At 34.8% G+C, this 14,224-nt stretch overlaps 1 protein-coding gene across 2 annotated transcripts in view; it reads right to left on the bottom strand.

The window, feature by feature from the left end:
- The window catches only part of FAT1 (FAT atypical cadherin 1), a 124,687-nt gene that overhangs the window by 17,581 nt on the left and 92,882 nt on the right, over positions 1-14,224 (bottom strand). For both annotated transcript variants that reach the window (XM_081333081.1, XM_081333082.1), the window contains exons 13-21: positions 13,086-13,319; positions 12,097-12,486; positions 9,697-9,911; positions 9,237-9,374; positions 7,866-8,009; positions 5,270-5,467; positions 2,499-3,300; positions 1,220-1,351; positions 970-1,133 (exon numbers count right to left, since the gene is read on the bottom strand). In XM_081333081.1, the coding sequence (XP_081189207.1) occupies positions 970-1,133; positions 1,220-1,351; positions 2,499-3,300; positions 5,270-5,467; positions 7,866-8,009; positions 9,237-9,374; positions 9,697-9,911; positions 12,097-12,486; positions 13,086-13,319 (2,417 nt within the window). The remainder of the gene's footprint in view (positions 1-969; positions 1,134-1,219; positions 1,352-2,498; positions 3,301-5,269; positions 5,468-7,865; positions 8,010-9,236; positions 9,375-9,696; positions 9,912-12,096; positions 12,487-13,085; positions 13,320-14,224) is intronic.

The following is a 14,224-nucleotide window of genomic DNA, read 5'->3' as shown; positions in this document are numbered from 1 at the left end:
ATAGAAATCACCTCAAGCCTCACTGTCCTTCTGCCATACCAGACCCTTATGCCCCCTCAACTGCCTCACAGTAGTCATCCTAAGCCTTACTGTGCTCACACATGCCCACTTGGTAGCAGCCATCACAAGCCTTGATGTACTTGCATATCAAACTCTGCCCTTCCTCCCCCCCATAGCAACCTCTTACATGCCTGCTAGCCTGTCTGAAAGCACCTGAGAGTTGCTACTAATTTTAGTTGTTGGAAACTGGCAAAAAGTTGCAAGCAGGTCTTTGCTTAATGACTCGTAAACCTCACTTAATGATAATGGGGATTGCCAGGATTGCTGTTACTAACTGTTATGGTCACATCATGTCATGGTTTCTGACTGCCTCACTTAGTGATGGAAATTCCAGTCACAATTATCACTGTTAACTAAGAAATACTGTAGTTCATATCTCATTTTTCATGCAACAGGATTTTTTTAATGATTTATAAACTTTGCAAGATAATTATAGTGCTTTATTTCTTCTTACATTAAAATGACAACAATTAAGTAGAACGAGGTCTGAATATTTACAGATATAAGCTTAAAGATCTACCGTAATTGGAATTATTAATGCCATTTAAGATTCCTAATCACTGTTGGTCAATTCTCAACAATTCTGAATCTTTCAGCTTCCACTTCTCTTTATCTATTGTATTTATTTTTTCACCATGCTTCTTACCTGTATTAGAGCATTGTGAGTACTTTTGCTCAAAAAGGTTATTAACTTGGAAGATTAAAATACATTATTCTAAAAGGCATTAAATATTTAGCTAAACATCTAAAGCATTTTACTTAATAATATAGGGTGTTCAGCTGATGATTAAATTAAAGGAATCCAGTAAGTGAGTCTACGTCTGCAGCAGTTTATATCTAAAGCAGTTTCAGAATGAAATACAGAAGCTTTTTGTTAATTTTTTTTTTTTAGAATTTGGAGCCACATACCTCTAAAATACTGTAGTCAGTTCCTCGGGCATACATGACAACCGCATGAGTAGAATAGGTTCTGAGCCTCATAGTGAGTTTCATTTCCTCTTTGTTTTCATTTTCTATGAGGCGATACTTCACATAACTGCTTCCAGTAAAAGTCACTGCTTGTCCTGCTGAAACTTAAAAGAAAGACCACAAACCAGAATTTAAAACTGCAGATCGTCTATCTGAATTAGACAAAGAGGATTAAGTGATAAAACCTTACCAGGGCACTGGGTGGCAGTGGTTCCATCACAAACACAAGTGTACTTCTCTTCCTGAAGGTCAGCTAAGCATTTAGTACCTTCAGGGCACGGATTTCTTTCACAAATACTGTTCATGAGCGGGCATCTTCCATCTGGGAAACACATAACAGAGCACACTTTTAGTTTTATTCCTGCCTCCCCTCTCCGCCTCTCAGTAATTCTGCAAGTAAAGGTAAAGGTAAAGGTTCCCCCGCACATGCGTGCTAGTCGTTTCCGACTCTAGGGGCCAGTGCTCATCTCCGTTTCAAAGCCGAAGAGCCAGCGCTTGTCCAAGGACGTCTCCGTGGTCATGTGGCCGGCATGACTAGACGCCAAAGGCACACGGAATGCTGTTACCTTCCCACCGGAGTGGTCCCTATTTTTCTACTTGCATTTTCACGTGCTTTTGAACTGCTAGGTTGGCAGAAGCTGGGACGAGTAGCAGGCGCTCACTCTGTTACGCGGCACTCGGGATTCGACCTGCCAAACTGCCGACCTTCTGATCGACAAGCTCAGCGTCCTAACCCACTGAGCCACCGCGTCCCTATTCTGCAAGTAGGAGCACCTAAAGCTCTGATCCTAATATTGCTCAGGCACAACAGGTGTTGAAAATGATAGCTGTCAGAAAGCAGGAGGAAGGAAAATATGACAGCCACCCAGCAAGCAATCATTCCATCATTCAGTTGTAAATTACTATCAGATCACATTCTGCTGGGAAAATTACTCACCTGAGATTGCACTCTTTTTTTTCTCTATCTCTCTACAGAATTCATAAATTATGTTATCTAGGTTAACTGTACACTGTTTATCATTTTCAAATCCTTTGGAGCCGTCAGGCAGACTTTTTTAGGAATTGCAATTCTCCAGTCACACTAAGAATGTATGTTTTCTTAAAGGCCCACACTGCATATCCTTAGGGATAGAACTGCTAGTGCTATTCTATCAAGATAAGGATAGGAAAAAATGAAGCTCTTAAATGTTTGAGAGACCTCTCATAATAGCCTCCTCTAGACATTACAGCCAGCATGATTTGGGAAAAAGCTACTTACAATAGTGAGGTCAAAAGCATGATCTCTCCACTCTACTACAGTTTTACATTTTGCTCAACATAAGGTTATACTTATAATTGTGGCTGTTAAATAAGCATGGAGTCAATGTTTGTATTTTATACAAAGAATATTTCTTGTACTTCAGTTATTGCTTTTCTGCTTAAGAGCTTAGAAAGTTAATTTTGTACCTTAGAATATAGATAGTTCTTACCTTTACAAAGGCAGACTGCACTTCTATGGTGATGTGGTGTGACAAAACTCAGTCTAGCCGTGCTGTGAGTTGACATAATTTTCTCATCCACCATCACTTTTTCATTACAAAATTTCCAAGGGCAATCCAAACCCAAGCAGAGTTTGTGAAAAACTTTAAGGATTTGGACACCTGAGATCTCTTCAAGATCAGGCACAGAGGAGTTTATTTTGTGGAGCAAGGCTCTGGTTGAATGCTGAGAACTAGCAGCCTTTTCAACAAACAGCAGTACATCAAGATTTGATGGATGATTGGAAGGTTGCAAGCTGATTATCTGAATATCATTTCTTCTAACTCCCAAGGAAGTCCTTAAAGCTCTTTGAAAATTGCGCCAATAGTCACCAATGAATTCTTCTGGGGCAAGGTTTCCAAACTGAAAAGTTATGCTGTGATTCAACAATTCTTGTGTGACCTGTTTGATATGTACTGCAATGACAGCTGCAGTGGTAAACTTTCCATCTGTAACAGTAACATTCAGGGGGTATTGTCCTACATCTAACCTTTTGTGAGCAATCAGTTTCCCCCCAGTGCTAGAAACACTGAACAGAGATTCCATTTGAGGATCTAGTTTGTATGTTAGAGTGTCATAAACATCTTGGTCTGTTGCGTGCACTTTTCCAATGACACCACCACCATATTCTTCTCCAAAGATTGTGATGAAGATTTCTAAGGGCAGGATTGCAGGAGGGTGGATACTTTCCTCAATGACTTTAATGTCAATGTAACTCACAGAAGACAACTGAGGCCTTCCACTGTCAGACACCTAGAATAAACAATGAATTTGTACTCAATCAACTCACTTTTGACTTAAAGCACTGTAAGATGTATGATACAGGCAATTTTTACAAACATTAAAGGACTAATGAAGATGATATAAAATTGAACTTGAGAGAAGCATTACCAAGGAGATGCATACTTATCTATCATACTTATTCAGTTCAATTTGCTTTCAGTATCTCAATTATGATGAAGAACCATTCAATGTACATAGGAAACATTCATTACTGGCAAAATGTCTAAATAAATGCCTAGGCAGCAACATATGATAATTAACTGGTAGCTCTCTGGAGGAAAAGGAACACTGTAAGGATTTCTAATTCCTAGCTTTTTTAAAGAATAATAACAACTATAAGAATAAATGGGATACTGTTTCAAATTAAACTCATTACTAGCAAGTTTCTAAGCTGACAAAGCATAAAAGAGAAGCTCATTTTAAACACATAATCCAGGATACTCTTTTTGAGTTTTGTTAAGTGGCATTTTAGAGTTTACAAAAGAAAACAATTCATTTCAAATTGAAGTCATGGCTCCTTCTTGAGCCTGGAAGGCATCTGAAATGACTTCCATCATCATCAGAGTTCACTTTGTGCTGCTAGAAGACCTGACAATAAAGACCTCCCTATTACAAGATTTCAGCAATACCTATTTATAAAAGCTTCTCTGATACAGTTGAAATAACTTAATTGCCTCCTCAAAACTGTTTTTCATATAGTTTAATTAATTTAATTTGAAATCAGTGGGTAAAATAGTATAAAACACTCATTACAAACCTTTATAGGAAAGGCCGACTCTTTAAATATGTGAAACATTTATACATACTAAAAAAAACCACAACCCTTTGGAATCACAAAATTCAGAATGTTCTCTAAGGTACTAAAAATGATCAAGGATGCAATATCAATCAACAAACAGCAGGTGGCAGTTGGACTACTTTTTGTTTTCTTCAATGGATCCTACAGTAAACTATTCCAGAACTTTCTTAATATAATTACAAAGCAACCTTTTACAATTCCTTAAATATGCTATTACGTACTTCATCAGAATCAGAAACCATTTATTTTGGTATCATGTAGGAATTTCTTCTTTGGAATCAGGCTTGAAAGGGAATGGGAAGTTCTTCCCATGTTATGATACTATTTATGTACAAATTCCACTGATCTGAGAAAAGCACATTTTGGATAACATTGTAATATTATTTTCTTCATTAATATGCCTAGACTGAATTATTGGTAAGTTTTTTATGCCACCCATTTCCCCTGTAAGATGACTCTATTGCTGTTCTGGAGTAATTTGACAATTTTGTGGAAGTAAATCTTCCATAAAAAATTTCACAAGGCTTCAGATGTAACCCTGGCAAGGCTTGTGAATTCTGGAAGAAACATACGAGTGGTGACTCTTGCCTTTTCTCACTTCTGAATTTTCATAATAGCATTTTAAATGTAGTTTCTATGTAGAACAGAAATGGACCATTAATCTATTAGTGGTTTTATATATATATAAAGGCAAAAGTTTTCCCTGTCTGGTCATGTCTGACTCTAGTGGGCAATGCTCATCTCTGATTCTTAGCCGAGAGAACTAGTATTGTCTGAAGACTCTTCCATAGTTACATGGCCTGCATAACTATATGCTGAGGTGCACAGAACAGTTACCTCCCCCCTCAAGTGGTATCTATTTATTACCTGCATTTGCATGCTTTTGAACTGCTAGGGGGCTCACCCAGTCACTCGGTGCTTAGGTCTTGAACTGTCAACCTTCTGGTTGACAAGCCCAGCATCTTAATTCATTATTAGAATGGGATGGCCACTGCATCCCATTCTAATTAAACAGCAATAAAGATGCAGTGGTGTCAGTCTAAACTGAAATAACTATCTGACCATACAGCAGCACATACTAACCCTTTCACAGCCCAGCTCTTTCAACATATTTCAAAGACGTATTACAGCATTTCATACCTTAATATGGAGCAAGTAATGATCCTTCACTTTGCGCTGTAGTTGAATACCAGTTGTAAGTACAGCATGTTGGTTGATCTCAAAAGCATTAAGTTCATTTCCACTCAGAATTGTGAAAAGAAATGGTGGACCATTGTGGGAGGAGTCTTTGTCTGTGACCACCAGCTGCTGAACGTTATATCCAATTGGCTTATTCTCCTATAAAAGTGGGATGTTTTATGTGGATGCGTTAATATAGTTACAAAGCTATTTTCAACTACAAAGATGTGACGTGACAATTGAACAAGAAACTCCATTCTGAGTTCAAAACAATTGTTTCAGATTCAATGAGATATTTCAATCTTTCTCAAACTGTTAAAAATTATAAGGTGAGACAGATACTTTAAATTTAGGATACCTCTTTCAAATTCAACATGGGTCGTGTGGATTTCAAAATGTTTCAAATTTAAAATATATTTTTGCACATTCCTTAGCAGGAGTGCTTTGTCTTCTTTTTTGGCTTTGTACAATGGAAGAAAACATGATCAACCTGACTTCATTTTTTCACATGTAAAGCCCTGAGCACAATGATCCAGCTCAGTCAGTTATTCCATTTCAAAGGAGGTTGCTGCAAATATGCTACTTTTACACATATTACTGTGTCCTTTCTAGATCATTGAAAGTATTAAAATATAAGAATATAAAGTATAAAAATGTGTAAGAACCAGTAACTGTAATGTATCTCCCCCCCCCCTTGTTGAAAATGGTTGGGCGAGGTACTCCCATAATTTTCGATTCAATCTCTTCAATTAATGGACTAAATCTAATAATACTATAATATTTCTGGAGTATACTAAAACATGTTAAAATCCTTTCAAACAGATAAAACTGCTTTATACATAATGTATGAATATATGTGATAGTGAATAGTTTTGTCTTATTAAGAAATTATTAGCTAAAATGAAAGTTTTTGCAACTTAACAATATATTGGGCCTTTTTCAAATGCAATTCAAGTTTCCTAGCTCCTTCTTTCCCTTAGTGTAATCCCACCTAATTGATGTATTTGCTGACTATTACCCAATGCAACCTAACCTTCAACTTGGAAGAACAAAAAAAAATACTGTTTATTGCTTATAAAAGACTTCTGGTCCTTTTTCTTATTTTTCTGAAATGACCACTGCTGAAGTAGGATGCTAGATTAGATGAAATGTGTTTAGCTATTTGGGCAATCCTAAAGTACAAGTCTCAGCAACAAAACATCTAGGATTATTTCCTGTCTGTGTCACAACCCTCTGTGAAATAAATCCTTTAATCTCTCTGTCACTTTACTTCCCATGTAGTTAAAGGAGAGCTAAGCTTACTGTTTCCTATCCTTTGTTTGGTCATGTATACTATGATGCAACCCAACTAGGCCTCCAACCATCAATTCTTGCCTGACAATCAACATGCCAAAAGTTAAGCTTAGCTAGTAAATTCTGTAAGAGTAAAATTAAAGATTCAGATAGGACCTATTTAATTTATAATGACTACTATTATTTTTGAGATCATACAAATAAACGCACTATTACTACAAAGCAAGCACCCGAGAATGAGGAATTTTAGCTACAAGTAAAGGGGAATGAGAATATTTTTCATCTCTTAATTAAATTGCCCCCATTCTGCTTTACTGTATATTTGTAAAAGGATAACTTTGATATTGCTAATTTAAGCTTGTTAAAACCTTGTTTTCTTGTTCAACAAAACAAAATTATTAGTTGTATCCCCGTTTTTTGTTTTGTTGAAAGATTTGGATTTATTTTTAAAAGAAAATTGTCAATTACTTTCAGTAAACATTACTATTATCCTCTGCTCACTTTCTGAGTATTGCAAGTTCACACATTAAAACCAACTTTCAGATGATTCTGTAAAATTTATTTCTTGTGTAGTTGCTCTCTACCTAAGAAACCTAAAAAGGTTTTGAGTATGAACATGCAAATCAATTAACATTTTTATTTGTTAATCACTGATTTCCAATGAATCAGAAAAATAAGTTCATCGAGCTATGATAGTTCCTTTTTTCCTTTCAATTATGCTATACTTTGTTTCTTTCTGTAGAAAGCAAAAAGACCTGCATTTCTCATGTTGGCAAAACTAAATTTGTGAGATTCTGTCTTCTCCGAAAAATAAGAAAGAACAGTTTCCATTTGCAAGATAAACTTAAAATAAATTATCAACTTCAACCTAATAACATAATTAGAAGTATCAGTAAAAATCAAAGGATTCTCCTCTTTGTCCTACAGAATTTTTGAAGGAAATGAAAGCAGCAAAGTGCCAATATGGATCTCCTTAAAAAAATCAGGATAAGGACTTAGCTTATGGAATCAAGGAAGGAAATTCTTAATTCGTTAGCATTAACACGGACCCTTTATTTATCAACTCTCAAAATCCATACACATTCAAAAGATATCATTATCGAAACTCAGACTCTGGAATTGATCCAGTCTCACTGAGAATTTATATAAATGTCTTACAATCTTCTAATGGATGAATTATATTACATTATAAGTAGAAGCTTTCCAAAAGTATAGAAAACAAACAGAATACATCAAATGCTAGAATATAATATCTATGAATTACCTGAATAATAATGCTATAATTCTCCTTTGAAAATAAAGGTGGATTATCATTTATATCAGATACATCAATATTGACTGTAGTTGTGTTACTTCTTGGCGGGTATCCATTGTCTGATGCTTGAACTGTCAAAGTGTAACCTGAAATCTTCAGAGTGAAACACATAGAAAAATATTAACACAATCAGGATATATTCTTTTGAAATATAAAATATTTGAATCTATGTATTCACCACCTTTTGCATTAAGAAAGTTTGTACAGATAGCTTATAAGTGAACAACACAGCATCTGGAGATAAACAATACTACTTGATTTACACAATGATTTGGATATAAGCCACCTGTCTATTACAGTATCAACTATGTACAACAAACAACATAACTAAAATGTAATCTTGCTCTTTCCAAGAAACAATTTTTGTCAATAGAGTCAATTCACATATACTGGTCTGTATACCATAAATCAGTTTTAGTAATATGCTACAAACCTCCCACCATTAGTCTATTTTGATTATTGCAGTGCAATTAACACAAAATCTAGCAGTGATGATGCTAACTTGTATAAGCTTGTATTAAAGCATATGATTGACAATCAGTTTACCAGGCACAATTTCAACTTCTTGGATTAACAGTTAAATCTCTAAATTGCTTTCAGATTAACTATCTGAAAGACCATCTTTACTGTTATAAAGTAGCCTAGTCATTACAATTAGCAGGAAAAGCTTTATAACATATTCTCTATTTAATAGGTCCCTCTATCTGGCATGTCAGAAAAAGTCTTTTCTTTTTTAATCTCTCCCTCTCTCCACCTAACTACCTATCTATTTTATATTTTAATAAAATCTAATACAAACAGACTTAAAGGGAATATAAAGGAATAAAAAGAACATAATAAAGAAAAAAAGCAAATAAAGAAAAACAAATATATAATATAAAGAAGTGACTTCCAACTTTTATCACAACAGATTCTTAACTCCCTCTAAGGTTAGAAGCATTTATCTCTCCATCCTATATGCCATCTCTTATCTTTAAAACAAAACAAAACAAAACAAAACCATCTTTTCAGTCCTGTTGCCAGCAGAAAATCTATAAAATCTTTCTTGGTTCAGAGAAAATCATTTTATTTAATAAAATCAAATTATAGGAACTATAAAATTAATTTGGTTTTTCTAATTTTTTTCTGATAGATTTGAAGCCTTATATGGACCTTTTGCTGAAAGAAGAAAAATGAATTGAGGATTTTGGATTTGAAGACTAAGAAATATTAAGACAAAATGAAGGGTTGAAATTACTTGCAAAATACTTAACTAATAAATAATTTCTAGAAATACTGTTAAAATAATTACAAACATAATCTTAAAACGTATAACCCTACTTTCTCTCTGTCGAGAGGTTTAGCCACTTTAATTTCCCCCAAGGTAGCATCAATTGTGAAGGGATTTCCTTGGTTGCCATCTATAATAGAGTATCGAATGTAGTTGTTCAAAGGCCCATCAGCATCAGCTGCAAGAATCTAAAAGACACATATTTCTCCATTAAAACCAAACCAAGTAGACAGTGATTTTTTTTCAGATTGTTTAACATTTCGGATAAACCTTTTCCAGAATCATAACTCTTATTTAAACCAATCTGTCTTTAACTATAAATTTAATTATATAGCAGAATTAATATTTTGGGCATTATGGTATTCTGTATCCTTGGTTTAAAATAATATTTCAGAAAAATCAGCAAATATAGAACAGTATTATTCTCTCATGCAGTGCTGTTTAAGCATAATTTTTGTTCTTCTAAAATGCAAGGACTATCTCAGGAAAACTGGGGATGGAAGTACATACTGTGATGACTGATTGTTCAACCTCAGCATCTTCACTGATTACTGCTGTATAAGTGTCTTGACTGAATACTGGAGTATTATCATTGATATCAGTTATGTTTATATTCACTGTTACAACATCACTTAGCGAAGGTGTTCCTCCATCTGTGGCTTCTACCATCAGAAAATGCTCAGGGGAAATTTCATAATCAAGGCTTCCAATAATAAAAATTCCACCTAGAAAAAAGAAAGTGACACTAATAGTTAAAGCAAGTAAAATGACAATTTATAAATATCAAATTGCTTCATAAATTATTTCAGATTTAGTAACAAATGTCTCTGCTTTTGTAACATGGGAAAGAGTTGAAAATAACCACTCATGAAAATAATCCGTTTTTATGGCTGATCATGTTCATAATATTTCCAGCAGTATTATTTCTATGACACATTTGTGCTAAAAAGCCATCAATCAGTAATCAATAAATGTTAAAAGCAATCAGAAGGGTGGGTAATGAACAATAATCCTTTGGAAGTTGTTGATCTGCAATTCTTCAGCTGTTACCTCTGTGAATTCTTAAAGACTGGTTTTGTGACAGGATTTGAATCTTTTGCTCCTTGTAATCAAATATATTGCTAATCTCTCAATGTGTGCATAAGTAAGTACAAGGGAGCAACTGTGACATGTCACAAAATGTTTCCAAGTTGTGCACTTGAAGGTATCAGGATGTAAGTATATAATGGCAACTATGTTGTCTATGTGTTGCCATGCTGGCATTACTGAGCTGGATATAAATTGGTGTTGATTATGTACATGCTCCTCTTTTTAAACAGTTGCTTGAAAGCTTTGAGGTAATCTTCTTTTGTTAATTTAAAATGAAATTAACCTAACATAAAATCTTATTTCACACCTCAAAGAAGTTGGTTATAATTCTCTTGTTGCTGGAAATCTAACTTGGGAGTTGTGGCTTCTTCAATATATTTTCGGTAAGGAATTCACCAGCCTATTAATATGACTTTGCAATTATAATTTTTCTGTTTCCTAAGCATTTGGTTGGTGTAAATAGAATTTATCAACATGTCAAGTACTACAGCAGATTATTCAGGCTTTGGATGTACCCCACAGAATAATCATATAAAATTGGAACGATATAAGTAATGCCTGATTGTTTTTTTTAAGTGTGTGCATTTGTGTATGTTCCTATATTTCAATTTTTATTTATGTACATAGATAAAAAAAGGATTTTCAAACAATTTGTCATATTCACTTGTTTAGTTTATAATATATTTTTTCTCTTTTTTCTTTCTTACATCAGCAATCCCCAAACTTTGTGGCTTGGCAGCCAGGCTGGGAGGAGAGGGGAACTGGGCCGTAAGAGTGGGGCGCAGGCGTACGAGTACTGCGAGCGGTCCAGCCAGCCACTCGAGTGGCCCAATTCTAAATAGGCCACAGCCTGGTAGTGGGCTGCAGCCTGGTGGTTGGAGACCCCTGCCCTACATGATGTACTTTATTTCTACTTATTCATATTCTAGAAAAATCAGAGTAGCATTTCTTAAAAGTTTTTTTGTCTCACAACCCTTCACTTTAAAAAATTATGGAGGACACCAAAGGAGCTTTTGTTTGCATGGGCTATATTAATGAACAGCTTTATGGCTAATTTATGACTATTTACAATCTTTGCAGCATCTCTCAGGCATATGATCACCATTAGTATGTGTTGTCCTGTGCCTGATCTTCTCCTACTTTTCTGGTAGCAGGAAAGGGTCAGGAAAAGGAGGTTGCTTTTTTTTCTCCTATCCCCACTCCTTGCAAAGTAGAGATATTGGAGAGGAAGCAATTTCAAGACAGTACTGTAAGCTGTTTGTGTAGTGTGCCTGTATCTCCCAGCCCTGGACTGCTGGCATAATTGCACTGCTTTCAATGTGCTCTGAGGTGGTGGAGAAAAGGGTCAGGGGTTCCTCCTTGCAGAGTGGAGATATAGAAAAAGAAGAGGTTGCAAAAGAGTAAACAGTTTGCAGAGTGCACCCATGGCTCCCAGCCCTGGGCTGCCAGAACAATCACATGACTTATGATGTGTACAAGACACTAAGCAGACATTCAAGTGTTCCAAAAGGGGTTAGGACGCAAACAAAAGCTGAAAGTGTGGAATTGTCTAGTCTTGTCTCTTTCCAGCATAGTTGCAGTCATGTGATTTTCCACTTCATGAACACCTCATTTAGCAAACAATTTAAGCATGATAATTTGCCCAAGACTTTTACCCTTAATTATTCTATCTCGTTCATGTTTTTTTTAAAATAAAATAAGATATTGTGTTAACACAATACATTATAGAAAGGTTTAAAATGCACACATATATCCAGCCCTCTATGCAATGTTATTGATGCTAGCAATTTTTCCTTATTAGTAAAATATATGAACAATTACCTGTTTTTGAATCGATACTGAATTTTCCATGTTCATTTCCACTCACTATGGAGTACGTGATTTCAGCATTGGCTTCAATATCCCGACTAGCAGCATAGACCTGAAGAATTTCCATCCCAACTGTTGCGTTTTCTGAGATGGTTGCACTGTATTCTTTATACTCAAAGACAGGGGGATTGTCATTTATATCCAAAATAGAAACCACTAGAGTAGCAGTAGAAGACAGCTTCCTTGGTGAACCTTCATCTTCAGCTTTCAATATTAAATGATACACTGCTTGTAACTCCCGATCTAAGGGCTTTTCTAACTTAACAATCCCAGAGAATTCATCAATAGAAAATTGCCCATCTACATGTGTTAGCAGAGAATAATGAATCTTCTGATTTAAACCTACAATAAAAAAAACCCAGCAAATTAAGGCTCTAAATAGTTTTTCAAATTAATTCCTTTGATTAATGCAGAAAATAAAGACAACTGTCACTTTTATTTTTTACTATATAGCTTTCCGCTAGTGTCAAATGGCACACAGTACAAATGTTTACAAAACTTACCCTATTTTTTCCCAAATGCATGCATTAGTTCAATACAGCCACAGAATTTAGTCTAAATGGATTGATCGCCCATATCTCTAGTTAATTTATATGCCATTCATCCATAATCACAAAACCTACATTTATATTTTTATAACAATTATATCTTTCGTCTTCTAAGCACTCAGTTGTTCCATAGCCCAGAAGATTCTGGATAATAATGCTTGATCTAAAGTAAAAGAAATGACCTCACATTCACATAGGCACTGGCTGCCAGCTGGAAGCAGTAGCTAGTAGCAATCCACGCACTGGAACTGTGAGTTGTGATAAGATTATGCTCAGCCACATCTACAAGTTATAGACTGTATCATACAAAAGAAGACTTATGAAATATAATTAACAAACAATTGCATAAATAGTAGAGCTTTCTTTTAGAAATAATTATTCTATAACTCATACCTGCATCTGCATCAGTAGCATGAACTCTTGTCAGCAAAGTGTTCAGTTCAGTGTTTTCAAACACTGTGATGGAGTATGTTTCTGCTGTAAACTCTGGAGGGTTATCATTTATATCTTCTATATTCAGAATAATATCAGACTGGCAAAATCTTCCTCCTGCATCTGAAGCCTTTACCATAAGGGAATATACAGATTTTTGTTCACGATCAAGTGTTGCTAATGTTTTCAGTTCACCTACAAAAGAAGCAACAAAAATAAAAGAATGGAAGCAAATGATGTTAAGAACTAAATACATACTTCAAACTGCATTTATAATTTGGTTGACCAGATTAAAGAGATCCTCTGAAGCTTTTCAAAATGACATTTAGTTATACATACCAAATAGTTTAGTGCCATTCATAAACTGGTTCTCACTGCTTACTAATTGTCAAAACATTTATAACTAAGTTAAGAAGCAGAAAGACAAATACAATCTTTGCAGAACTCTACTTTTTATTTCCCCCCATTGAGAAACCAATCAATTTATCTACTCTTTGCTTTCAATTTTTAACCAGCTAAGAATTGCTTAAGACTCTGCTAAAGATCTTTGTCAAAAGGCTTTTTGAAAATGCAAGTGTAAAAAGTGTGCAGTGTCACCACCATCCACGTGCCTGATAAAAAAAAACAGACTAAAAGATTGGTAAAGGATGGCAACACTTGTTCCTTTATGCTAAAATAGTAATTTTTTTCCTTCTAATTTATGTCTGGAACAGCATAAGAAGTAATGAATACATTACAGTTTACAAATCAAATCCATCCAACAGTAATTCTGGAATAAAAGTAATTTAAAACATAAAGAGCTAAGATAGTTCACAAATATAAAAAGATATAAGCTGTTCATATTAAACTAATCAAAATACAATCTTAAACTGACTAATTATGGAGTAACCACACTAGTAATGAGCTCACAAGTATTTCTGATCTCTAAAAGGTGGGACATGCAAATGTGAACATAGCACCTGTCAACAACACTTTAAAGCACTTAACTGTTGGCAAGGGCAGCAAATATATGTTTGCTTTGTTTGGCTTTTATGCTAGGCAGATTCTATAGTCATGATTTTAGCTTTAGTAGTCTTATCAATGTAATTGACAGATTCAAA

Source organism: Vipera berus, assembly GCF_964194415.1.
Source record: "Vipera berus genome assembly, chromosome: 7".
In the NCBI taxonomy this organism is placed as follows: Eukaryota; Metazoa; Chordata; class Lepidosauria; order Squamata; family Viperidae; genus Vipera; species Vipera berus.
Note: the sequence above shows the minus strand (reverse complement) of the source record. Positions and strands in the feature narration are given on the sequence as shown.